Source organism: Brachyhypopomus gauderio, chromosome 3 (assembly GCF_052324685.1).
Source record: "Brachyhypopomus gauderio isolate BG-103 chromosome 3, BGAUD_0.2, whole genome shotgun sequence".
Taxonomy (NCBI): Eukaryota; Metazoa; Chordata; class Actinopteri; order Gymnotiformes; family Hypopomidae; genus Brachyhypopomus; species Brachyhypopomus gauderio.
Window position 1 is genome coordinate 4,954,060 of NC_135213.1, and position 27,871 is coordinate 4,981,930.

At 41.2% G+C, this 27,871-nt stretch overlaps 3 protein-coding genes across 4 annotated transcripts in view; 1 reads left to right on the forward strand and 2 right to left on the reverse strand.

The window, feature by feature from the left end:
* wscd2 (WSC domain containing 2) overlaps positions 1–10,159 on the forward strand; it is a 23,229-nt gene extending 13,070 nt beyond the window's left edge. The window contains exons 5-8 of the mRNA XM_076999054.1: positions 169–343; positions 2,207–2,371; positions 2,525–2,725; positions 5,452–10,159. Of these exons, the coding sequence (XP_076855169.1) occupies positions 169–343; positions 2,207–2,371; positions 2,525–2,725; positions 5,452–5,804 (894 nt within the window). The 3' untranslated portion in view covers positions 5,805–10,159. The remainder of the gene's footprint in view (positions 1–168; positions 344–2,206; positions 2,372–2,524; positions 2,726–5,451) is intronic.
* LOC143510059 (chemerin-like receptor 1) lies at positions 9,730–21,353 on the reverse strand. 2 transcript variants are annotated; one of them, XM_076999056.1, is made up of 3 exons: positions 21,216–21,353; positions 19,871–19,919; positions 9,730–16,855 (listed from the first exon to the last, which is right to left on the reverse strand). In XM_076999056.1, exon 3 carries the CDS (start codon positions 16,834–16,836, stop codon positions 15,760–15,762), a length of 1,077 nt encoding a protein of 358 aa, XP_076855171.1. In that variant the 5' UTR covers positions 16,837–16,855; positions 19,871–19,919; positions 21,216–21,353; the 3' UTR covers positions 9,730–15,759. The 2 variants fall into 2 exon arrangements, with proteins under 2 accessions (XP_076855171.1, XP_076855172.1); XM_076999057.1 differs by lacking the exons at positions 19,871–19,919; positions 21,216–21,353 and adding an exon at positions 19,380–19,851.
* LOC143510060 (chemerin-like receptor 1) lies at positions 20,270–27,776 on the reverse strand. Its single transcript, XM_076999058.1, has 2 exons — positions 27,664–27,776; positions 20,270–24,374 (listed from the first exon to the last, which is right to left on the reverse strand). Exon 2 carries the CDS (start codon positions 24,353–24,355, stop codon positions 23,303–23,305), a length of 1,053 nt encoding a protein of 350 aa, XP_076855173.1. The 5' UTR covers positions 24,356–24,374; positions 27,664–27,776; the 3' UTR covers positions 20,270–23,302.
* Positions 27,777–27,871: the final 95 nt, after the last annotated feature.

Genomic DNA, 27,871 nt, shown 5'->3' on the forward strand with positions numbered 1-27,871 from the left:
TACGTTTGCATGTGTGTATTTCTATTGAATCTAGGACCTTTTTAAATAACTAAACGATTCAAAACATTTTATCTCTAAGTGGTGAATATTAGGACTAGATTGAACTTGAATATATTTTGGTCCACTCTGTGTTCAGGTTATTTTTGTATGATCCACTCTTGTTTACAGGAGTTCTCCCTGGCAGTACTGGCTGGGGAGACATGTCACTGTGGTTTCCCCACCACTGTCTTCTCCCTGCACGAGCCCGAGGAAGAAGAGCTCTGCCTTCATCACTGTGCCGGCGAGGATTTCGAGAGCTGTGGAAATGATGAATACTTTGTGGTTTACCAGACGCAAGTGCAAGGTAGTGGTGATTGAGCAAGACCAGATATATACAGACACCCCCCCCCCAGGGTACCCGCCGGTCCTTAAAAAGTCTTAAAATGTCTTAAATTTAGTTTTCCATATTCAAGGCCTAAAAATGTCTTAAAATGTCTGGAATTTTATGAGGGGAGGCATTAAATTATTACACACCTGCATCCCCGGTAATAGTATTATTTTTTCCTGTGAGAGGTATTAAAAAGGTCTTAAAAGTCATTGAATTTGAGATTTAAAAATGTGCAGATACCCTGCCCCCCCCCCCCCCCCCCCCCCCCCAACAAAAAAAAGAAAGTATATCTCACAGCTTCTGGAAGGAAGCAGTCAGATATCAACACAGTCCACAATCAGCTCAGACAATGTCTAATGGTCGGTGGGAGTTTATCTTCCCACTTCGATAGCTTAAAGCACTTCACTCGAATGGTGGCACAAGTCCTCTCGGTTTGGATGGAATCTTCTTCTCAGAAAATCCCTTACAGAGTTTATATCACACTTCAGTAGAGGACTGGGGCGAAGGGATCCCTTAAAAACCAAAGAAAACAGAACATGCTGACTTTGAGCATGTCCAGTACGTGTGAGGTGAGTACAGCAGTACTGTGTACTTGGATGATATGGACCTGGCAGGCAAGAAACTAGACAGGGTTAGGAGAGTCTATGTTTATATATATATATATATATATATATATATATATATATATATATATATATATATATATATATATATATACAGTGTGTGTGTGTGTGTGTGTGTGTGTGTGTGTGTTTTGAGGCTTGCACCTTTTAAGAAAGTTTTACTTTTTGGGATCTTTCACTTCTCTGTACTACTGAGGAACCATGGATAACAGTATCAGATGGCCAACACCTCATATTCCTCCCTCAAGTTCCCTCTCGGTGTGGCAAAAACATTGACTGCTGTGGCACTATCATGGATAGCAAGCCATACATTCCCCACTAGGTGGCGCTATTTGGAAATGAGGACACCAGGGGTACAATGTTACAGGGGAGCTTGCACTGTGCATCTGTGTTATATACTGTTATAACTGTGGCATATACTGGCATGGCACCTAGATAGGGTTTACACAGCACATTGAAAAACAGATTTCCAATGTGTGTATCAAATTACACCAATGCTGTGCATAAGTACAGGTGCATGGAAATAGATTTTCAGATGTATGAATATTGGATATTGACCATAAGCACTGATGCAAGCAACTCCAAGGTAGTACGTATTGACTGCTGTTTCTTATGTCATGGTGGCTTACGTTTCGATCTGGACGTCCAGTCAATCCTGAAGAAAACCACTGACCATTTAGCATTCATCCACACTAAAGCGGTAATGTTTTGTGTTGTTGTTAATATTACATAAGACCAATAGCTGGCTCCCTCGAACCCCTCGAACCCAAGCGAGATTCTTCAGCAGAATCACTGTGAAGCAAACACTACTGGTGTTGCATAACCTTTTCTCCAAAGAGGAAGCTTTCTAAGCTATGAATAAAGCAAAACACACCATGTTCTCCTGTGTTCCAAGAGCAATGTTCTCTACATAAACGCTGCACATGCAAGCCCTGCATACAAACCACATTCCAGAAATTGAATGTATTCCAAGAATATAAGAGAGAGTTTGGTCATTCATTTAAAAGACACGAGAAGAAGACCCAGCCTTTGAAACAGTGGATCTTGAGCAATTTTAGATGCAGTAATGACCTGTTATTCTTTCTTCCGTCTTGCTGCAGATCTGGGGTCTATGGCATTAACCTCTTTATTTCTGGCAATAAAGGCAATTCCAAAACATCCAATAATCAAATGTCTTGACTCTTTTAAAATCAAGTGTCTTTCTTTCTCCCCCTAGACAATCGATGTATGGATCGGCGGTTTCTGCACACCCGTTCGAAACATCTGATGGCTCTGGCCAGCTTCCCCGGCGCAGGAAACACTTGGGCTCGTCACCTCATCGAGCTGGCCACGGGCTTCTACACGGGCAGCTACTACTTCGACGGCTCCCTCTACAACAAGGGTGACTATGGGCCGCGTTTCTCACTGCTGTCCCGCACAGTATTGCGGTGCAAAAGCATGGATGCGTATCGAGAGAAAAGTCGGCCTAGCGGCGCCGTGGGCTGCAGGGGGTTTGGGCGTGACCGTGTTTCTGCCGTGTCTCTGTCCCACACAGGCTTTAAAGGAGAGCGGGACCACTGGCGCAGTGGCAGGACCATCTGCGTTAAGACCCACGAGAGCGGCCAGAGGGAGATCGAGGCCTTCGACTCCAGCATCCTCATGATCCGCAACCCCTACAAGGCCCTCATGGCCGAATTCAACCGCAAATATGGCGGCCATATTGGATTTGCCTCCCAGGCACACTGGAAAGGGAAAGGTGAGACCAAAAATCAATAAATCACTAATCAGTAATCAACTGATTAGTGTCAGTTGGAAAACAACCAAATCGGGTGTTTTCTTAAGAGATTTTAAGCAGATTTTAAGTTAAAATCCATCACATTATTCTCACTTGTTATAATTCTTAGGGATTATTTGGGAAATCACATTAGACATGTGCCTAGAATGTCAGATGGCTAAAAGAGGTTTTCAGAGCAAACAGAGATGTGGCTGCTGGCTATCTCCTCTCGTGTCTATTTTCGGGGCTGGATCTTGTTTTTGGGTGACGGTTGTCTTCTCCGTTTAGAAGCCTAATCTTTGTTCCAAGTAGCACTCTATTTCTGAGTCACTAAAACTGCTTCTTTTGAGGGCAGTAAGGATTCTTCACATAAACAGACACTTTGGAAGCAGTGGTCACGTCTCCACTCACACAGAACACTCGCAAGCATAAAGAGGCACAAAAGAAAACCTAATTATAGAGGCCATTGATATGGGAGTTAATCCTTTTCAAGTGATGGGGCACTGTTTCAATGTAATATACAGGGTTGGCAATGTAGATTGGCGTTTAGCTCCGCATCAGCCGTATAAGTGAGAGCCACTTTGATGTGTGAGCTTTCAGAGACAGATTGTGAAGAATGAGAAGCATGACAATAACGTTGTAAAGATACTACATAATCAGGGCTTGAAATACAGATTCACGGGTCACAAAACAGCGCTAGGAGATCAGCAGGATGCGTGAGTAAGACCATGAAGGGCTGGTTTTGTAGTCCGTGAGGAACTGACAATAGCCAGTTAAAAATTCGAAAAGGACCAGGGTGTCTGGGTGTCCTTCTCTGGTAGAAATACGCACTGGGTTGGTGCACTGGGTAAAGCTTACTTAGAATCTCATACCGCCCCCATAATCTACCCCAGGTGTCTCCAGCCAGTGTTCTGTGTATTCATACCCTTGAGTTGACCTCTGTTTGTTTGTTAGATGGACGCATATCCACTGTATGACCGTCGTCTCTTTTTGAGGTTGTGCGTTTTGCTTCCATCGCCAGTGTTTTTCATTTCTTAGTTCCTTATGGTCTTGCTCTGGTCTCCGGTGTCTGTGAGGATGTTGATTAAGCCACCGCACGTTTCCGCTGCACATTTTTACCACACGTTTTCGTCACACGTGTCCGCCCCGCCTCGTCCTGGTCAGCCCAGACGTTGCTCTCAGCAGCTCCCACGACACGCCGTAGTCTAGACATTGTGAGAGTGTGCACTGCTTCCTCAGCTTACTCCATTCACAGTGCGTGGACCATTTCATGACACATTTCATTCACAGATGGGAGAGAAAACACCCTGTGTCAAGTATTATGCTGGTGTGTCATATTGCGGCGTAGGTCAACACGTAGGCATCCCCACACACAGCAGCACCTGCAGAAACCACCACTTCCTTCTGATTAAAACCTTGTTTAATAGCAGACTGAGTAGGTGGGGGACCACAGAGCACCATCTCTGCTAACCGTGCTCTCCCCTTTAGACCCACCAGCCCACCAGCTTTGGGTTTTGATTAGATTTCATTTCAAACTGCCTTTCATTTCAAACATTTCAAAATTCTTGTTTTGGTGTACCAAATGTGAAGCAAGACACGCGGTGAAGGTGATCGAGTGATCGTTTAATTAATAACCTGATTCATAATTCAGTAAATAGATATTAGCTGTGCTGTCATTCATTTTGCCTTGTTGGTATGGAGAGGCTTTATTGTGTGGCCCGGTGTAAGTTTAAATGAGGCTCGTGTGTTGCGGGAGGAAGGAGGGTGCAGGAGATGTGGGTGGTAGTGGCACCTCTTTAATGTCCATCATACACAAACAAAACGCTATATAACCACTCACGCTATCGTCCAAAATCGCAAGTAGGGCAAAGTCTTTTTGAATGCCAGGGGGGCGTGTGTGTGTGTGTGTGTGTGTGTGTGTGTGTGTGTGTGTGTGTATGCGTGTATGTGTGTGCACGCATGTGTGTATGGGTGCGTGTGTGTGTGTGTATTTGTGTGTGTGCACGTGTTGATGGGTGCTTGTGTGTGTGTGTGTGTGTGTGTGTGTGTGTGTGTGTGCATGTGTGTGTGCATGTGTGTGTGCGTGTGTTTGCGCATGTGTGTGTGTGTGTGTATCTGGGTGTGTGTGGGTGTGTCCCTCTGCTCTGGGACTGACCCACCATGACAGGGGTCACCAACATGGTGCCCGCGGGCACCAGGGCGCCCGCAAGGACGTCATGAGTCGCCCGCGGGCCTGTTCAAAAGCTACATCTTTGCCGTGTGGTACTCGCCGCCAAACACCCCACCCCCCCACTCAACAATTATAATACGCAGTGTATGTATCAATCTGGTAGCCCTCCGCAATAATTGGTATCCAAGAGGTAGCTCTTGAAAAAGGTTGGTGACCCCTGCTCCAGACCAGTTCTAAAAAGTTCCATAAGATACTGGTGCGGTCTGCTATTCACTCGAAAATTAAAAAATGAATCATTAATTTGAGGAAGGAGTTTAATCGAATGGATGTGTGCAGTTGTAACACAGTTTCCATTTAGAGTTTCTAAAATAACACCTTGATCTTTTCTGTCTTTCAGTTCAGGGTCTCTGCTTCTCACAACAATTCTGTCTCTCTATCTCTGTCTACATCTCTGTCTGCATCTCTGTATCTCAATCTCACTCTATTTCTCTCTCTCTCTCTCTCTCTCTCTCTCGCCTCCACTGTCCCTGCCATCCAGAATGGCCAGAGTTTGTGAAGAACTACGCCCCCTGGTGGGCCTCCCACACTCTGGACTGGCTGAAGTTTGGCAGGAAGGTCCACGTGGTGCACTTTGAGGACCTGAAGCGGGACCTCTTCCCCTGCCTCAAGGGCATGGTCCTGTTCCTGGGCCTGGAGGTGTCCGAAGACCGGCTGCTCTGTGCCGTCAGCCAGAAGGACGGTAACTTCAAGCGCTCTGGCCTGCGTAAGCTCGAGTACGACCCTTACACGGCTGAGATGCGCACCACCATCGACGACCTCATACGGACCGTGGACGCCACGCTCAGGCAGAGAAACCTGTCCGGGGTCCCAGAAGACTACAGGCCCAGATGACACATTTTTGTTTTGCCTTTGTTGTTTTTCTTTCTGGTGACGCGGCGAAACTCCCTGACTGTACGTTTTCTCTGAAGCTCGTGTCTTTCGTGTCTTGTGTTTCTTTGCTTTCCTAAAAAGAGGACGTACTGGCTCTTGAAGGAAAAAGAGAAACAAACACTAAGCCTCCACTTCTCATTTGTAGACGGCCACCCTTATTTCTGCTTTGGCTTTTTGAGTTTGTCCTCTTTTTTGCTTAGCCAACTGATGTGGCACTGACAGGTGTCGGCCAGCTGCTCGATGGTACCGAGCGGTTCCAGTGCGGTGCTGGCCCGCTCTGCGTGCGAGTGTTGACCCACAGAACAGGTTCAACACGTGCAGCTATCTGGCCCACACCCCCCCCCCCCCCCTCCCATCGTTCCCTCTGCACCAAGCTAAGACGCGTTGCAGCACCAACCGTGTGGTTTTTACAGACATGCACTGGGGTTTGTTTGGTTGACTGAGTTGCAGTCTGCATGCCATTATAACGAGACATCGATGAAACAAAAGAAATAGAAACGCTTGTAAAAGCCATTAATACAGTGTACTACACAATTACAGTCCGACATACTGAGTAACAATATGTAACAACAACTTGGCACTCCACTCATAGTGTATTTACTCTGTATGCACTGACACTTGCTTTTCCTGTAAGGACAGACCACCAGTGCAATTTGGCAATCATGCTCGGTATATCTCACTGTTACATTCTAGTGGTGCGGTTACCTTGTAACAGTGTATGTAAAAGGTTATTGAAAGAGTAATACAGATTTTTTTTTTCTTCAAAACAAGGATTCAAAGTAAACTGCTGAAATAAACATTCTTAGATCGAGTTTTAGAGTGACATTTGCCACAATGATGGATTCCAGAACAAAATTAACAAAAATCTTGAAACATGATACCAAAGAATCAGACCACATCATACGTGAAGACTCTGGAACAACAGTTGGAGGCACTTGGAGTAAGTTAAAGTCTTGGAGAAAGTTAACGTGTGCCTGTGACACAGATCATGTCTTATCACTACCATCAGTACCACTGTGGAAGAGTTCACCAAAGCTTAAACCAAGACCACATCACAAAGTAGCATGTTTTTTTTTATCCTCGAGTACCACAGAGCATGAAAAATATAATGTGGTGTAACTTGAACGATGTGACGTAGAACCTTTTCTGCATTACTCCACTGTGATGGCTGCACACAGTGTACAACAGGCTTAACCTAAAGTCAAACGTGGAGATGTAATTCTACAGCAGTAACTACTCCTTCTTTTGCCAAGTGTTCCTGTAAGCTGCCCTGTTGTATGGTATGACCAGGGGAAGCCCAACTTTGCATCTGCATACACAGCAACTGATTGTAATCCTGTTACTGTGTACTACAAAAGCAAAGCAGAAAGGCTATAACACTATTCGTAATGTTCCTAAGAGTCTTTACTCTGTATAAAGAAATATTTAAAGCTTTATGATACAAACAAATGCTGCTTAAACCACAGAGCTCAACACTCCTCCCACTCTCCCTCTCTCTCTCTCTCTCTCTCTCTCTCTCTCTCTCTCTCTCTCTCTCTCTCTCTCTCTCTCTCTCTCTCTCTCTCTCTCTCTCTCTCAGCAAGTCCTAGTCACTTTGCTAGGATGCTAGGGTGTACTGTGTGCGGTTCTCGGAGGACACTGTAAAACAATTGAAGGAGTTTCATTCAGAAAGAAGGAACTGTGTCACTGGACTCAACTCTTCACCTCAAGCACTTAGACACTAAGATACACACACTATAGTGCCAAAAGTGTTCGCTCACCTTCCTTGACTCACATATGAGTTCAAGTGACATCCCATTCCTAACCCATAGGGTTCAATATAACGTTGGTCCACCCTTTGCAGCTAGAACAGCTTCAACTTTTCTGGGAAGGCTGTCCACAAGGTTTAGGAGTGTGTTTATGGGGATTTTTGACCATTCTTCCAGAAGCGCATTTGTGAGGTCACATACTGATGTTGGACGAGAAGGCCTGGCTCTCAATCTCCACTCTAATTCATCCCAAAGGTGTTCTGTCGGGTTGAAGTCAGGACTCTGTGCAGGCCAGTCAAGTTCATCCACACCAGTCTCTGCTATCCATGTCTTTATGGATCTTGCTTTGTGCACTGGTGCGCAGTTATGTTGGAAGAGGAAGAGGCCAACTCCAAACTGTTCCCACAAAGTTGGGAGCATGGAATTGTCCAAAATGTCTTGGTATGCTGAGTTCTTTTCACTGGAACTAAGGGGCCAAGCCCAGCTCTTGAAATAATCCCCCCTCCACTTGGCACAATGCAGTGTCCAGTGGCGGTGTGCTTTACACCACTGCGTCCAGTGCTTTGCATTGCACTTGATGATGCATGGTTTGGATGCAGCTGCTCGACCAAGGAAACCCATTCCATGAAGCTCTCTGCGCACTGTTCTTGAGCTAATCTGAAGGCCACATGAAGTTTGGATGTCTGTAGTGATTGTCTCTGCAGAAAGTTGGCGACTTTTTCACACCATGTGCTTCAGCATCCGCTGACCATGCCCTGTCAGTTTACGTGGCCTATTACTTCATGGATGTTATTTCCAAACACTTCCATTTTCTTATAATACAGCTGGCAGGTGACTGTGGAATATTTAGGAGTGAGGAAATTTCACGACTGGATTGGTTGCACAGGTGGCATCCTATCACAGTTCCACGCTGGAATTCACTGAGCTCCTGAGAGCGACCCATTCTTTCATAAATGTTTGTAAAAACAGTCTGCATGCCTAGGTGCTTAATTTTATACACCTGGGGTCATGGAAGTGATTGGAACACCTGATTCCGGTAATTTGGGTGGATGAGAAAATACTTTTGGCAATGTAGTGTATTTGTCACCTGTTTAAATCAAGTTCAAAACTTCCATACCCCATGTGGATGCTAAAACCTCTGGATTTGTGAAAAAAAAACATTGTGGGCTTCAAACACCACAATAATAATCGCCTTGGTCAAGACATTGAAAGATTATGCACTGTTATTTTCAATTGCTGCTTATCTTCAGGAGAGAATATTTGACCCTCCCCAGTGTACAAAAATCCATTGAAATTATGGATTATCATCACGTGAATTAAATGTGCTTCTCTAGGTGGACTGGAAGAGTAGTTTTCAAAATGGTTGATGGGAAAGAAACCACACTTGTCTCTGATGTTTAATCGCCATCCCCTCAGCCTAACTATTCCCTCTGATGGAACCTTCTGATGCTGCGTGACCCTTCTAGAAGAGCGCTCAGAGTGCAGATCTTTCGGTTAAAAGTTCCTGTAATGTTTCTATGTATACTCCCATGGTACTTGAGTATGTAGTTACATTGTGGCCTCTTTGTAATGATTTCTCTGACCCTTACAATAATCTGTGTGTGTGTGTGTGTGTGTGTGTGTGTGTGTGTGTGTGCACGCATTCCTCATACTCAAGCTCTAAATCCCTCTCATCAAAGTTGTATAACCATGAATTTGTATGAGTGTGTTTGTGTGTGTGTATTTGTGTAGGTGTGTATGTGTGTCGAATGTTATATACCCATGTCCTTAGACAAAAGGTCTAAATGTGAATGATTACCAATAATTTATTTCGTACACATTAAATTCAAAAACAAGAATTGTATTTTTTGCCATTTTGATTTGCTGTTGAATGCTATGTATAATATCAGAAGTGATTATAGATTTATTACTGTGTACTTGTATATAACGAATGATCTCCTGTGTTTGTCATAGTTCAGATATCACCTTGTTCATGCAATAACTGAAGAGCGATTGGTGAGATGGGTTTATATTTGGTGGCATGTTTGGAGCTGGAATGTGTAGGACAGATTACTGTGTCCCTTAAGTAAGAGATACTACACTACAGATTCTCGGTATCCAGTTGTTCAAAGCAAGATTACAAACTTTTGCTTAAAAACACAGACATGCACAGCTAATGGTTGCATCTCTTAATACACATATACAAACATGCCGATACACCAACACAATCACACACGCACATATATTTTTGTAACATGTTTAATACTGTGTTTGTAAGTTGAGACGGGAAGATAAGACGTTTAGCTTCTATTTTTTAATGCAGGCAAAACCGAAGTGATTTAAGGCACCGAACTGATGAAATGAGTGAGTTTCAATCTGAATGTATTTTGTACGGAATGATTGTTCTATATTTCTATCAAAACATGAAGACAACTAGCAAGTAACTGAAAGCAATGATAAATGCTGTACTGTATGTTACCATGGAGATGAAAAGAGAACTTGTAATTGGACAAACATACGATGACATTTTTGTACTTGTCCAGATCATGCTCAGGATGCCCTGGTTAATAAACTGCTACATGTACATCACCCATGGTACTGTGGTACTGCACTAATGAAGTCATAATCATATGTAAAAAAAAACAATATTATGACAAAATAAAAAAAGTCCAGGCAAAAAATATAAAAGTTAAAATAGTAGAACTAGTTATAATATAAATAATAATACAAATAGTTAAACTATTAAAGCATTGACAATTAAAAAGTAATATCTATCCTGCATGTCCAGTATGGTACTGAAGGTCACAAACTGTCCTTTGCCTTGTTGGCAGATATGATTTGAAGTGGGATTTGATGCCTGAACCATATTCATGGGGATCTTAAAAGCTCCACTGTATTTTCATAGAACAGATGACTATAGATATATGGTGTTACCTGCTGACTAGAGTTATAAAAAGAAGGTAACTTCTTTTTCTCATTCAAGTTAAAGGGAGTGTTTATCCACAATTGCCCAATTTAATTGGCAAATGAAGGCTGTGGTGACCCATTCTGATTTTTACCAGATGTCATCAAAAAAAAATTCCGTTCAGTCTAGTGACGCACCTTATTAAAAGCAACTTCCTTATCCTCAGCCCTCTTCTTGGCTTGACCTATTACCTTCTTCTCTCTGTCCATCTCTCTTTCTCTCTCTGACAGTTAGTTTACCTGACAGATGGCCTCAACGAGATACCACTATATGTCCAACTAGCTGAACATCACATCATTTTTTAATGCTATAGCATATGCCAGTGAGGAAGGTACATTTTGAGCTCTGAGCGCACTGAAACTGACACTGTCTCCAAGAACAGGAACCTCAAATCTTTACTGATGTCAAATGGAGCAGCACACAAACGATTAGAACTGCATCAATTTATCTGAATTTGATCAATGAAATACATAACAATTTTCTCGGATATTCTGGTCATAAAACCAATCAATGGTGCTTATTTCAGGTATGAGTCCCCACTTCCTCTATAGATCTGACTGGTATGCATTTCTCTCCACCTGAATATGTGAGTGGTGAGTCAGCATCTCCTATATCACTTATGTCATCATCTTACTCCTACATCACCGAGTAATGTAACCTTGCTCCTAGATCACAGAATGATGTCATCGCCTTACTCCTAGATCACAGAATGATGTCATCGCCTTGCTCCTAGATCACAGAATGATGTCATCGCCTTACTCCTAGATCACAGAATGATGTCATCGCCTTGCTCCTAGATCACAGAATGATGTCATCGCCTTGCTCCTAGATCACAGAATGATGTCATCGCCTTGCTCATAGATCACAGAATGATGTCATCGCCTTGCTCCTAGATCACAGAATGATGTCATCGCCTTGCTCATAGATCACAGAATGATGTCATCGCCTTGCTCAGCTGAGAAACTCGCACACTTCCACTCCTCACTGCAGGCCGAATCCCAGCTAAGTCAGGGTTAGGGTCCTGCCCACATCATCCACATGCAGGTCTCCACCTCAAACGTGTCTGCTTTCAGAGGCCCACATACAACAAACAAATCATAACGACGTGACATGACAGCTGCTTGTTCCGAGTAAAGCTGTTGCTAGCCTAGCTAGATAGTTTGTATGCTGTACAACACATAGAAGAAACAAATGAAATGTTTCATGTGCTTCATGCTTTGGTTTCTGTGCCTTTGTACGGGTGTCACATGTCTGCCTGTAATTTTCCCTTTCCTGTCTAACAGATTTGTTGGTTAGTGGTGGTATGTGGGGTTTTTTTTTTGTTTTTTTATTAAATCCTTCATTTTAAACTCACGTTTGCGTCCCCCTTATTGCGCATTTTCTCCCCCTGAGACAGAATTATTGGCCTTTCCTGGGAAGCAGCGAGTTTCTTGCTGTGTTGCTTAGCTTATTCTCACCTGTGGACTGGGCCACAGATCAGTGAGTTTTAGGGCAGTGCTCCCTGGAGCTCTTTGGGGACATGGACGTCTCCATATGGGCATGGTTTGCTCAGGACCTCACCCAGGAGGCATGTATTGTCCAAGTCACCCGAGATATCAGCAACACTCCCATACATCCACCTCTCTTTTCAGAAGGCATGGAAGACAGTGTGGTGAAGAGATCCAGCTCACATCACATCAAAATCCAAAGCACAAGCTAACAGCAGCCCCTATACCTGCAGGACCTAGGGTTTGGTGTCTGTAGTCACCTTGGTTCCTAAAGGGTTCCTCCATAGATCTTTGGGAGGGCTAATAGGTCCCTGGGCCCTGCCCTTCAGGGGCTGACCAGTCCATGTCTGACGTGGGCCTGGAGGGCTGCCCAGGAGCATGTGGAACCTCCTGTGATTAATGCTTCTAGGCATCTGTTGTACCCTGAGCTCCAGATGGCACGGTGCCTTCCGCATTCTGTGTTTATTTCCCTGTTGCGACTCTACCGACGCTGCTCCACCACAATCGCATGTCCGTGTCCAGTGGGCGGTGCTGTTGGCTCCAACAGCCTCTGCATAGCAGGGATGGCCACTGTGTGGTGTTTTTTTGTCTTTTTAGTTCCATGTGCTTTGTGTTTTGGTATTTTACCATGCCCTTGCATAGTTGTTTTCTCTACCATCTATACTGTTATTCATTTGTTTCTGACTAATAAACCCTTCTTGCTGTAACTGCTGTGTAGGTTATAGAGGTTTCAGTGGGCTTGCTTCAGTTCTTTGTGCTAGTGTGTATCATTTTTTCTTCATTAAACTCTTGCATTTGAAACTCATGCTTGCTTCCTTGTTTTCATCTGTGATGTGTTCTAACTATTTAGATAAATTAATATTAGCTATACTTCATGGCCAAACATCTTGTCTCCATTTCCAAAATCGTGAGTGTGAGTGTGTATGAAAAGTGTGTAGTCTAACACTTTGTGGTTAAGCTGTTATTGCTTCTAAATGCATCTCTTTCACTGTAAACACATTTACACTTGACTGAGGCAGTTGTAGCAGGGCAGGAATTTCACAAATGGACTTGTGGCGAAGGTGATGTTCTACGATAGCTCTTCATTTAAAGTCACCGAGTTGACACCTGTAACATTCTGACTTGCAGAGGTTGTGTATAAAAAGGTGACAGACACTTTGAAGTAATATTGTGACCATAAACATAAAAGCTTCCAAGTTGGGAGTGCCCAGCAAACAACCTCCCACATCAACAAATACAATGATTATACTAATGATCTCCAACATCTGTGGAGACTACACAGCTATATTCAGAGAGTTCAGAATGTAACAGAGCACATAACACATGCATGTTCGGTGTTTGTCACCTTTACTGCAGTGGACAAGTGTTAAAGATGCCAATAATAAACACTAAGTGTGAAGACTCTCAGGAAGCATCGACTTTCCTGTCTGCAACACTGCAATGCTTTGTATTAAAGAAATACGGTACTTTCACAATACTTTTAAGAGCTAATTAACTGTAGCCAGTATATACAGCGGCCATAATAAGCTGGAGAGTGATATTTTAGTATCTAAAGCTGCAAAGTTAAAAAGTTTAACATAATACAAAAGAGAATGATAATAAAGATTATTGTATTATTCCTGTAAATGCATACATCATTAAAGAATGTGTTTAAAAGAGCCTCTTGTAATGGTACGCACCCACCCCCCCACTATAGGCTGTTGGTATGGTCTGCATGACATCGTCGCTGTCGCAGTTTAACACTTCGACAGAATCACAGCATTTAAACTGAGCTTCATTACTCACACACCTTTGAATAACTAGAATAATTCAATTGTTCAGTCCTATGCCCCAGAGGTGGGACCAAGTCAGTGTTTTGCAAGTCTCAAGTAAGTCCAAGTCTTTATACCTCAAGTCCCGAGTCAAGTCTCAAGCAAAGACACTCAAGTCAAGTCAAGTCTCGAGTCAAGACAGGCATCAGTCAAGTCAAGTCCCAAGTCTGAAACTTGGAATTTCAAGTCCTTTCGAGTCTTTTTTTTTTTTTTTTACCAATGTTGCAGGTATATTTTAAATGTAAATAATAGACATGCGTTCTTTTTAAAATCTGTATTCTCCTCAAATCTTGATAAAACATGTGCAACTGAAAACACGAAGTATTAAAAAAATTTAAAATTACACCTCTTTATTGCACAGTTCAATTTGTTAAACTTAGCTGCAAAAATATTCATACTTTAAACTACAATTTTCCAGAAATAAATATTCTGTGAAAAAGTCATAAGTAGAACTCCATGTTCAAATAAAAAGTGCTGATATTTTCACAGTACAATACAAAGAACCATAACAGCATTTTCCCTCTCTTCTCTTATCTGGTTTCTTGGAGAACATGTGTGAGTGACACAAGACAAACAAATATAAGAACTGAACAATTAACAGGAATCTGCAACTTTAGACATTTCAGTAAACTATTCTGCATTGCATTTCCTGGCCAAAAGTCTGTATGTCATTTGTGCACGATGAATGATGTCCCCATAGCTGAAAACTCGCTCCACTTTTGTCAATATATTTTTTTTCTCGACGTAGATGTCTTCAAATACACAATCCATGCTGAGATAGAACTGGATATTATGATGGTGACAGAGAGAGGCTCTCTTCCCCGAGTTCAGATACAGAACCCAGGGTTGCCAACTCTCACGCATTGAGCGTGAGACACACGCATTTGACCGTCTTCACACGCTCTCACGCCACACGTCCGATTTCTCACGACGGAAAAAAATCTAGTTTGTTTACCTCTGATCCACATCTATGATTCAATGAGTTACTAGTTCGCTCTGGCACCAACCCCTGGCGATCGATCGATCGCGATATAATACTTAATTTGTGTCCATTTTACACCCCGCCCGGTAAAAATTTACGTTCGCCAACCCCCCATTTGATTGGTTGTGCTGCAGCTCACGCACACACACGTACAGAGTATGGAAAAGCAGAGGACTGGTCTGCGTCAGAAGGACGGAAATGAAATTAATGGGGCGCACTTTATAAATATTAATATGCGTTTTAAAATTTAGATTTGGTGTAAAAAAAAATCAAGTCTTTGCAAGTAAACAGGTTCAAGTCCAATTCAAGTCCCAAGTTATTGGTGTAAAAGTCCAAGTCAAGTCCAAGTCTCTGAATATTTTTTCAAGTCAAGTCAAAAGTCTTAATATTAATGACTCGAGTCTGACTCGAGTCCAAGTCATGTGACTCGAGTCCCCACCTCTGCTATGCCCTCTAGTGCATCATGCTGGCCTCCTGTAACAAAGTAAATGATAATTATAATGTTGCTTTAAAATAGCACACTATTCCTTTAAATGTGGTAAAAGATGTCTCTTTTTTATCTTCTCAACATGCTAAAAACTATGAGGACACCAATCAAGATTTTTTGCAGAAAAAATTAATTATTATTAGTATTTTTCTTTTATGTATCCTGAATCTTTTAAGTACTTTTTAGAAATTAAAAGTTGTTTAACAAATAAACACGAACTACTCTAAAACAGACAACTCTAAAGCAAAGACTACTATAAAACAAAGAACAATCTGAAGCAAAGACTACTCTAAAACAAAGACTACTTTATAGCAGACTACTCTTAATACAGAGGACTCTAAAACAAAGACTACACTAAAACAAAGCCTACTCTAAAGCAAATATTAAATATTTCCACATCCCTTGTGTGGCTAATCGATTGAGCTTTATGACCAGGAAAGACCAAACCGATCGCACATTAGAAGGCAGTTGAAAGTTTGCCTTCTCCTGAGCTGGTGATAGATGTTCCTCGCACTGTGCTCCGGCCTTCTTCCTCGATTGCACTCTCAATCTTTGACAGAATTGCATAAAATTTCCTCGTAATGTCCTTCCCCATGAAAGCGTAAAGAAACGGGTTCAAGAAGCTGTTTGCACTGGCAAGCATGTCAACAATTGCTTGTGCAGTGGTGATTTTCTGACTGTGATCTTTAGTGTGGTTTAGTTCTATCAAAGCAACAATGTGAAAAGGCAGCCAGCAGATTACAAACGTCACAATCAGCACCGTCATGATCTTAAATGGCTTTGTGGACTTTGCCATCTGGTTGGTTTTCAGCTTTTGGATGATGAGAACATAGCAGGTGACAATGATCAGGAACGGGATCACAAATCCAAAAATGAATCGACGCACTACAGTGGCAATATGGTCATGGCCACCAACTATAAAATTGTTGAAACATTTCTTTATTAACGTCATGTGATCTTCGCTGACGTCTTGGAAAATGGCTGATGGGGTGCTAAGCACTGCGGAGGTGATCCAAGCCAGAATAACCATCACAGAGGCCTTGCGTACAGTGCGCTGGTTCTGTGCCCATACAGGAAGCATAACGACCACACAGCGGTCCACACTGATGAAGACGAGGAGGATGATGCTGCTGAACATGTTGAGGAACAGGATGAAGGACATGAACTTGCACATGAAGACCCCAAATACCCAATCACCTTTAACCAAGTAGACGACATAAAATGGCAGGAAGACACAATACAGGAAGTCGGACATGGCCAGGCTGAGGTACCAAGTTGTGTTGACCAACTTCTTCATTTTAAATCCAGCAATCCAAATCACCAAACCATTTCCAGTGACACCCAGCATGAAGATGATGACATTGGCTATTGCTAAGGATACACACGTTGCATCCCTGCATGGCGGTGAAGACATTGTTTGGTCTATATCAGGGGAAATGGCAGTGTTGTCATTGTAGCCATCGTAGACATAGCCATCGTCAAATAAATCGTGTCCATAGTTGGTGTCATGATGTGGAATTGCAGTGAAGTTCATGATGCCTCTTGATTTTATACTGCAAATATAAACAGAAAAATGTACTTTTGTTGACTTACAACAAACATTTTTTTCAACGATTTCTTCACATTTTTCTAGATGAGGTTTGTTACGGAGCTATAAAAGTTATAGATTAGATTAATAAAAAGAGCAAGAACTCAGTGTAGATTAACCCTAAATTAAATGGTAATTATTCTGAATAGCAAAGTTTTAAAGCAGCACATACGTTCCCATGATTTTGATGCTTAAAAGCTTGTCTTAAAATGGGCATTTTAATATTATAGTTCTTTACAACTGCTAACATGTGTTTCCCAATACTTGTGATACATTGTCAAAACTCTAAACACAGCAACACATTGACCTCACACAAATAGCCAAATAGTTAATATCGTGTTCAAAAGTGCATTTTCTTAACTAAATACCAACTCTGCATTTCACAACGCAAACAAAGTTTTCTCTTTATACACCAAATTTGTTAAAACACAGCAAACCTGGTTCAGTATCCAATCATTCTTTGACACTAGCACATATTCTCTATTCGAGATGAACATAGTCAATCACTGCACAACCACTGTAAAAAAACTAACATTTGATTACAGTAACATCTGTTCTTTTCTTAGTCAGTTCATTTTTACTGTAATCTGCCTCATTTGGACTTTTTTTTTCAAATGTGTGCATTTTTGGCAACATACTGTCTACACAATGAGTGATATTTACAGTTAGGTACTATATGGAATGTAGATTAGACAAAAAAGGAGTCAGTATCAGTTTTGCAGTAAAGGGTATATTTTATTGTATTAGGGACATTACTGTAAATTGTGGCCTAACTCAAAAAAGAATGACCATAATTGTAAACATAATTAGCTAAGGTCCCATATGTGTAAAAATACACATATACAAAAAAGCCACAGAAGGGGGAAAAACAGGATACAAAACTGAACAGTCTTGTTACGTGTAATGTAAACGGTCTTCAGCATTTGGCCACATTTTTTTTTCATCCTCATCACATCTGATGTTAGTCCTTGCCATGCACCTGGTGTAGAAAAGCTTGGTATGCCTTATTCACCCCTGGCAGTCTTCAGCTGAAATGTCTCTGCAGCCGGGATCCATTGCATCCAGAAGGGACATTTGGTCATGGGGCCGATGATCATACACCTTCCACCTCCAGACTGAAAAAAGTTCCTTAGTGGGGTTGAGGAAAGGCGAGATGGGCGGGAGGAAAAGGGACATCACTCTTGGATGGTCTATAAACCAGTTTGTGATGACATGAGAATGACAGAATGTTACATCGTCCCATCACAAATGTCCTCGTGTTTCCTCCCACCTGTTCCCTTTCTGCTTCTGGAACCAGTTGTTGGTAGAGTTCATTCAAAAACAAAAGAAAGAGGTCACTGTTATAGGGACCAATCTGGCCTTTGTGAAGGACCAAACCAGCACTTGAGATTGCAGGACAAATTGTTATATTTGCTCCTCTCTGACCCATTACATTACTGTACTTCATTTTATTTCATTGATCTATATGTGCAAAAAATTTGTATTACAGTAATAGCTTTTCAGCTGCCTTTGTTTTTGCAGAACTTTGCATTTTATTGTCACGTCGAGGACCCCGGCCCCTCCATTTTGGGCGTGTGTTTACGTTGTCCACGTGTACTTGTCTGCGTCTGTGGATCTGCGTGGTTGTGGTTGTGTCTTGTGATAATCCGTCTCACCTGTGGCTCGTCTCGTAATCACGTGGGGCTAATGTGGTTTGTCTATTTAATGTGCGCTCGCGCAGTGTCCTGTGCTCGTCGTTGTCTAAAGTCTACACATTGCAGTGAATGTTTCATGTTCTGTGTGCGCTATATGCGTTATTTGTATAAAAATAAAAGTGACGTCCTGACGCCAACCGAGGATTACGTCTCATCCTTCGCCGCTCAGCCCAACGTCACATTTATACAATATTTCAGGTTTTGAACCTTAGGTTTTAATTTTTTACAATCTGTGTGCAAGCATTTGTAAATAAGGCAAAAATTATCCAGAATTTTGTTATTGGATAACCTTGTGTGTATAGAAAATTTAAGCATTATCGAAACATGTAAAATGACAACATGAATTGTACTAATTGTATAGCCACTGAAGACTGATGTTGTGTTCACTGTGTAAAAGCAGTCACACCAAACCCTCTCAAACCAAACACTCATACCAAACACTTCCAATTCCCAACTCACAATCACAACTGTATTTGTTGTTGCGCACACACCTGCTTCTCATTGGCTCCCACTTATTTAATCCCCACAGATCCCCAATTCCAGTGTTTTACACTGATGACCCTACAGGCCAACCAAAGAGAGTATGTGCAAATGAGCTAGAGAGAGTGTGTTCAAATTAGCTAGAGGGAGTGTGCTCAAATGAGCTAGAGAGAGTGTGCTCAAATCAGGTCAAGTGTGCTCAAATCAGCTTGAGTATGCTCAAATCAGCTTGAGTATGCTTAAATCAGCTCAAGTGTGCATGGCTGCTGTTGCTTTATTTTGTTTTCATTCTGTCTTCCAACAAAATAAACTCACCTCACTTGTTTCTCACCTCGTCCATGTAGTTAAAACACTGAACTGTTACCAAAAATCCTAAAACAGACCAAACCAAAGGGAAAAAGCTTTTTTCTCAGAAAAAGCTTTACGTATTCTATAATGTAAAGCAAATATGAAATAATAATTCGAAATGGCCTGTCTATTTAACTGTTTATTCATCATGTAAGATTGACTCTTGGCACTATTGTTTCCCATGAAGCATTTCTTACTTCTTTTAAATTTCTTTTTTTTGCTTATAATTGTACATTTAATTTTCCTTGCCTGCCCTCATTCTGTCTGTTTTATGCGTGACAGGTGTTACACACTAGGTGTTACATCCTTCGTGTCACGCAGCACACAAACAGTTTGCTCTATTGTCTTACTGCAAATATCTGATGGAATCAGATTAATCTATGAAGCACTAAGAGTGGGGTGCAGGTATAACATTGATGTGCTAGAGATTAGAACAGATTAGATGACGATTGACTCACTTTTTGATGTATATTTGGCACTTTGATGTAGAATTTGTGGTATTAATGTCTGGAATGGAAAAAACATTTTCCTGTCAGTAAAACATGACATGAAGTTCCTCGCTTATATGAACAGTTTTTTATTGCAAGAGGGTGTTAAGCAACAGATTCACACCCCCACTGTAGTTATCTCTGCTTCTGCAGCGCCTCCAGAGGTCTGACGCATAACATCACAGACCGAGAGGATCAACTTATCAGTTACTTATCTCCCACCACCATACCCCCATCAAGACATGCAAACACACACACACACACACACACACACACACACACACACACACACACACACACACACACACACACACACACACACACACACACACACACACAAACACACACAACACACAGACACTCGCAAACTATATGTGAACTACCATATTTTCTGGACTATTTTCCGCACCTACCAAGTTCTTTTTTTTTTTTTATGGAAAAATTTGTACAAGTCGCACCGGGCTATAAGCCTCATATATCTACTGAACTGAATACAGCGAGTCCCCGATTAACGACGGGTCTGGTTAATGACAGACCGGAGTTAGGACCGATTTATTTTTTTCGCGGAGGAGCAGTGGTGGCAGAGTGGTTGTGAAGTGTTGTGTACGATAAGCTGAGGCAGCGCAGCCTCCACCGCAGCCCATCTCAGCAACGCGATCGCTCTTTCTCACGCTGTACGCACGCACGAGAACATTGTTCGTTTTTTCTATACTGTATTTACGATCATAGAGTATCTACATCTAGGGTCACGCTTAACGACGAAAACTGCTTTACGACAGACTTTTCAGTCTCTAACCCCGTCGGTAAGCTGGGACTCACTGTACATTTAACTGAACTGATCAGTTTCTGAACGGTGCCTGAAGCATTTCATGTGCGACAGTTTTGGCTTTCAGCCGGTGTTGTGTCGAATTCCGACTCCCCTCGTTTATCCGCGCATAAAGACACTACAAATTATATTGTTGATTTATGTTTCTATGCTAAAAATTTGAGCTAGACTTTAATTATCCATCACAGCAAACGGCACGGCATTATCTATGTCCAAAGCCACACTGGCTCAAGGGTGTTAATGATTTTAAATAAAATACACACTGGCTATACCAAAGTTCACCACGACTTTGCAGTATTACAGCAGTATTATGTCTAAATATCTAGTTAGGACAAAACTAGCATGCTCAATGAACTAAGTTATAGTCACTGTAACTCCCTAATATCATCTGTAGCATCTTTATGCTACAGATCAAAGAGCACTTTCTTCAAAGAGCACCTTACATGATCAAAAGTGTACTTTCTTCTTTGATTTACAACTTTGACCTACCACCTGATTCACTTTCAGCTCCGCCCCCTGATGGGTGAAGAAAAATCTACAGAGAAGCCGCACCTCAGTATAAGCCGCATGGTTCAAATTGTGGGGAAAAAAGTAGTGGCTTATAGTCTGGAAAATATGGTAAATCCAGCAATGAATGTCTTCAGACAACACAAGCAGTGGAGTTGAGGTGTTCAGTAGGGTTGAGGTCAGGGCTGTGTGCAGACCAGTGGTGTTGATTCAGACTGGTTTTCTGAAGGGCATAGATTTGCTGGAAACATAAAAACTTCATCAAACCTTCTCCCCTTTAACATTAACATTAACAAACATTTTCTTTTAATGGACTGTGTGTGTGTGTGTGTGTGTGTGTGTGTATGAAAATTGTGTGGTCTAACACTTTGTGGTTAAGCTGTTATTGCTTCTAAATGCATCTCTTTCACTGTAAACACATTTACACTTGACTGGAGCAGTTGTAGCAGGGCAGGAATTTCACAAATGGACTTGTGGCGAAGGTGATGTTCTACGATAGCTCTTCATTTAAAGTCACCGAGTTGACACCTGTAACATTCTGGCTTGCAGAGGTTGTGTATGAAAAGGTGACAGACACTCTGAAGTAATATTCTGACCATAAACATAACCCAGCAAACAACCTCCTACATCAACAAATACAATAGTTATCCTAATGATCTCCAACATCTGTGGAGACTACACAGCTATATGCTTGATGTTATACACATGTTGGCAATGACTGTGGATGAAATGCATGAATAATAGTGAAACCTTCTGCATCAGTGAGAGTTCAGAATGTAACAGGGCACATAACACATGCATGTTCGGTGTTTGTCACCTTTACTGCAGTGGACAAGTGTTAAAGATGCCAATAAACACTAAGTGTGAAGACTCTCAGGAAGCATCGACTTTCCTGTCTGCAACACTGCAATGCTTTGTATTAAAGAAATACGGTACTTTCACAATACTTTAAGAGCTAATTAACTGTAGCCAGTATATACAGTGGCCATAATAAGCTGGAGAGTGATATTTTAGTATCTAAAGCTGCAAAGTTAAAAAGTTTAACATAATACAAAGGAGAATGATAATAAAGATTATTGTATTATTCCTGTAAATGCATACATCATTAAAGAATATGTTTAAAAGAGCCTCTTGTAATGGTACGCACCCACCCCCCCCACTATAGGCTGTTGGTATGGTCTGTATGACATCGTCGCTGTCGCAGTTTAACACTTCGACAGAATCACAGCATTTAAATTGAGCTTCATTACTCACACACCTTTGAATAACTAGAATAATTAAATTGTTCATAGAAAAAATTATGCAAAAAAATTAAAATGGTTCACAAACTGTCGACCAATCAGAGACTCTTATTTGCTTATGTGGTTTATTTGGCCACTTAGAAACACCCCAAGGAGACTTTAAAGGAGTTCAATGGCAATGGAAAGTATTCACATTTCAACATTAATGTTTGTCTCTGCTACAGGTGAGCAACAGAGTCTCTGATTAATCAGAAATAAGAGCAAGTGTGCAGGGGTCTGTAAAGCTAGAGAGTAAACCCTGATATCAGACAGTCCTATGCCCTCTAGTGCATCATGCTGGCCTCCTGTAACAAAGTAAATGATAATTATAATGTTGCTTTAAAATAGCACACTATCCCTTTAAATGTGATAAAAGATGTCTCTTTTTTTATCTTCTCAACATGCTAAAAACTATGAGGACACCAGTCAAGAAAAATTATTATTAGTATTTTTCTTTTATGTATCCTGAATCTTTTAAGTACTTTTTAGAAATTAAAAGTTGTTTAACAAATAAACACGGACTACTCTAAAACACAAAACTCTAAAGCAAAGACTACTATAAAACAAAGAACAATCTGAAGCAAAGACTACTCTAAAACAAGGACTTCTCTGAAGCAAAGACTGCTCTAAAATAAAGACTATATTTTATAGCAGACTACTCTTAATACAGAGGACTCTAAAACAAAGACTACACTAAAACAAAGCCTACTCTAAAGCAAAGATTAAATATTTCCACATCCCTTGTGTGGCTAATCGATTGAGCTTTATGACCAGGAAAAACCAAACCCATTAAAATGCAGTTGAAAGTTTGCCTTCTCCTGAGCTGGTGATAGATGTTCCTCGCACTGTGCTCCGGCCCTCTTCCTCGATTGCACTCTCAATCTTTGACAGAATTGCATAAAATTTCCTCTTAAAGTCCTTTCCCATGAAAGCATAAAGAAACGGGTTCAAGAAGCTGTTTGCACTGGCAAGCGTGCCAACAATTGCTTGTGCAGTGATGATTTTGTGACTGTGATCTTGAGTGTGTTTTAGTTCTATCAAAGCAACAATGTGAAAAGGCAGCCAGCAGATTACAAACGTCACAATCAGCACCGTCATGATCTTAAATGGCTTTGTGGACTTTGCCATCTGGTTGGTCTTCAACTTTCGGATGATGAGAACATAACAGGTGACGATGACCAGGAACGGGATCACAAATCCAAAAATGAATCGGCACACTACAGTGGCAATATGGTCATGGCCACCAACTATAAAATTGTTGAAACATTTCTTTATTAACGCCATGTGATCTTCGCTGACGTCTCGGAAAATGGCTGATGGGGTGCTAAGCACTGCGGAAGTGATCCAAGCCAGAATAACTATCACAGAAGCCTTGCGTACAGTGCGCTGGTTCTGTGCCCATACAGGAAGCATAACGACCACACAGCGGTCCACGCTGATGAAGACGAGGAGGATGATGCTGCTGAACATGTTGAGGAACAGGATGAAGGACATGAACTTGCACATGAAGAGCCCAAATACCCAATCACCTTTAGCCAAGTAGACGACATAAAATGGTAGGAAGACACAATACAGGAAGTCGGACATGGCCAGGCTGAGGTACCAAGTTGTGTTGACCAATTTCTTCATTTTAAATCCAGCAATCCAAATCACCAAACCATTTCCAGTGACACCCAGCACGAAGATGATGACATTGGCTATTGCTAAGGATACACACGTTGCATCCCTGCATGATGGTGAAGACATTGTTTGGTCTATATCAGGGGAAATGGCAGTGTTGCCATTGTAATTTTCATAGTCTCCATAGATGGTGTCATGCTGTGGAATTGCAGTGAAGTTCATGATGCCTCTTGATTTTATACTGCAAATAGAAACAGAAAAATGTACTTTTGTTGACTTACAACAAACATTTTTTTCAACGATTTCTTCACATCTTTCAAGATGAGGTTTGTTACTGAGCTATAAAAGTTATAGATTAGATTAATAAAAAGAGCAAGAACTCAGTGTAGATTAACCCTAAATTAAATGGTAATTATTCTGAATAGCAAAGTTTTAAAGCAGCACATACGTTCCCATGATTTTGATGCTTAAAAGCTTGTCTTAAAATGGGCATTTTAATATTACAGTTTTTTACAACTACTAACATGCGTTTTCCACAGATTGGATAAGAGGAGGAGCAAATATAACAATTTGTCCTGCAATCTCAAGTGCTGGTTTGGTCCTTCACAAATGCCAGATTGGTCCCTATAACAGTGACCTCCTTCTTTCGTTTTTGAATGAACTCTACCAACAACTGGTTCCAGAAGCAGAAATGGAACAGTTGGGAGGAAACACGAGGACATTTGTGATGGGACAATGTAGCATTCTGTCATTCTCATGTCATCACAAACTGGTTTATAGACCATCCAAGAGTGATGTCCCTTTTCCTCCCGCCTTTCCTCAACCCCAGTAAGGAACTTTTTTCAGTCTGGAGGTGGAAGGTGTATGATCATCGGCCACATGACCAAATGTCCCTCCTGGATGTGATTGATCCCAGCTGCAGAGACATTTCAGCTGAAGACTGCCATGGTTGAATTCACATGGGTGAATAAGGCATACCAAGCTTTTACATTTTACATTTACATTTATGGCATTTGGCAGACGTCCTTATCCAGAGCGACTTACATTTTTATCTCATTTTTCATACAAGTGAGCAATTGAGGGTTAAGGGTCTTGCTCAGGGGCACCTCAGTCATGGCCTCAGGTCTGGGAATCGAACCCTGGACCCTTCGGTCACAAGACCAGTTCCCTAACCACCAGGCCATGACTGCCCTTTTCTACCCCAGGTGCATGGCAAGGACTAACATCAGATGTGATGTGGATGAAAACATGTGGCCAACTGCTGAAGACCACTTACATTACACATAACAAGACTGTTCAGTTTTGTATCCTGTTTTTTTCCCCTTGTGTGGCTTTTTTGTATATGTGTATTTTTACACATATGGGACCATGGCTAATTATGTTTACAATAATTATTTTTTGGGTTAGGCCATGATTTACAGTAATGTCCCTAATACAATAAAATATACCCTTTACTGCAAAACTGTTACTGACTCCTTTTTTGTCTAATCTACATTCCATATAGTACCTAACAGTAAATATCACTCATTGTGTAGACAGTATGTTGCCAAAAATGCACACATTTGAAAAAAAAGTCCAAATGAAGCAGATTACAGTAAAAATGAACTGACTAAGAAAACAACATATGTTACTGTAAAATGTCTATTTGCTGAGAGAAAGTAAAATATTACATGTAATACTGTTTCTGTATTGTCATCAAATGTTAGTTTTTTTTACAGTGGTTGTGCAGTGATTGACTATGTTAATCTCGAATAGAGAATCTGTACTAGTGTTTGAAAGAATGATTGGATACTGAACCAGGTTTGCTGTGTTTTAACAAAGTTGGTGTATAAAGAGAAAGCGTTGTTTGTGTTGTGAAATGCAGAGTTGGTATTTAGTTAAGAAAATGCACTTTTGAACAGGATATTAACTATGAGGTAAATGTGTTGCTGTCTTTAGAGTTTTGAAAATGTATCACAAGTATTGGGAAACGCATGTTAGCAGTCGTAAAAACTGTATTTCAATTAGGCCTAATCTATATATGAAATAATGTGTTACAGTAATAGCTTTTCAGCTGCCTTTGTTTTTGCAGAACTTTGCATTTTATACAATATTTAAGGTTTTGAACCTTAGGTTTTCATTTTTGACATGCTGTGTGCAAGCATTTGTAAATAAGACAAAAATGATACAGAATTTTGTTATTGGATAACCTTGTGTGTATAGAAAATGTAAGCATTATAGAAACATGTAAAATGACAGCATTTTGTGCAAAAACAACATGAATTGTACTAATTGTATATCCACTAAAGACTGATGTTGTGTTTACTGTGTTTAGAGTTTTGAAAATGTGACTACAGATTGGACAAATGCATTTTAGCAGCTGTAAAAAACTGTAATATAAAGGCCATTTCATTAAATTATTTTCATGGAACAGTGTAAATGTAGTCACACCAAGCACACTCATACCAAACACTCTCTTACCAAACACAGCTCCCTTCCACTTCCCAACTCACAATCACAACTGTATTTGTTATTGCGCACACACCTGCTTCTAATTGGCTCCCACTTATTTAGAGAGTGTGCTCAAATGGGCTAGAGCAGGGGTCACCAACGCGGTTGCTAGCGGTCTTCCCGCTTAGCAATTGACACGCGCACATGAACCCAATCCCCCCCCCCCCCCCCCCCCACCCCCCCCTTAACAACTTTCGTTCGCCAAGTCAGAAAGATCTACCTCGCCCCGAGTGTAATTTGTGGCCGAACGTAAATTGTTACCGGGACGGTGTATATATACAACCGTCAGAGCAGATGGACGATATCCTGTCATTCATCCACTACTTTTTAATGTCATGCGATCTACCCGCATTCCTTCGCGATCGACCGACACTTCCTTCGCAATCGACCGGTCGATCGCGATTGACGTAATGAGCACCCCTGAGCTAGAGAGAGTGTGCTCAAATCAGCTCAAGTGTGCATGGCTGCTGTTGCTTTATTTTGTTTTCACTCTGTCTTTCAATAAAATAAATTCACCTCACTTGTTTCTCACCTCGTCCATGTAGTTAAAACATTGAACTGTTACCAAAAATCCCAAAACAGAGCAAACCAAAGGGGAAAAGCTTTTTTCTCAGAAAAAAGCTTTACTTAATCTATAATGTAAAGCAAATATGAAATTATAATTCAAAATGACCTCCTGTTTATTCATCATGTAAGATTGACTCTTGGCACTATTGTTTCCCACAAAGCATTTCTTACTTCTCTTTTTAAATTTCTCTTTTTAAAAAAACTCTTTTTAAAAAATTTGTTTTTGCTTATATTGTACATTTAATTTTCCTTGCCTGCCCTCATTCTGTCTGTTTTATGTGTGATAGGTGTTACACACTAGGTGTTACATCCTTCGTGTCATGCAGCACACAAACAGTTTGCTCTATTGTCTTACTGCAAATATCTGAGACGAGTGAATGGAATCAGATTAATCTATGAAGGACTAAGAGTGGGGTGCAGGTATAACATTGATGTGCTAGAGATTAGAACAGATTAGATGACGATTGACTCACCTTTTGATGTATATTTGGCACTTTGATGTAGAATTTTTGGTATTAATGTCTGGAATGTAAAAAACCTTTTCCTGTCAGTAAAACATGACATGAAGTTCCTCGCTTATATGAACAGTTTTTGATTGCAAGAGGGTGTTAAGCAACAGATTCACACCCCCACTGTAGTTATCTCTGCTTCTGCAGCGCCTCTAGAGGTCTGACGCGTAAC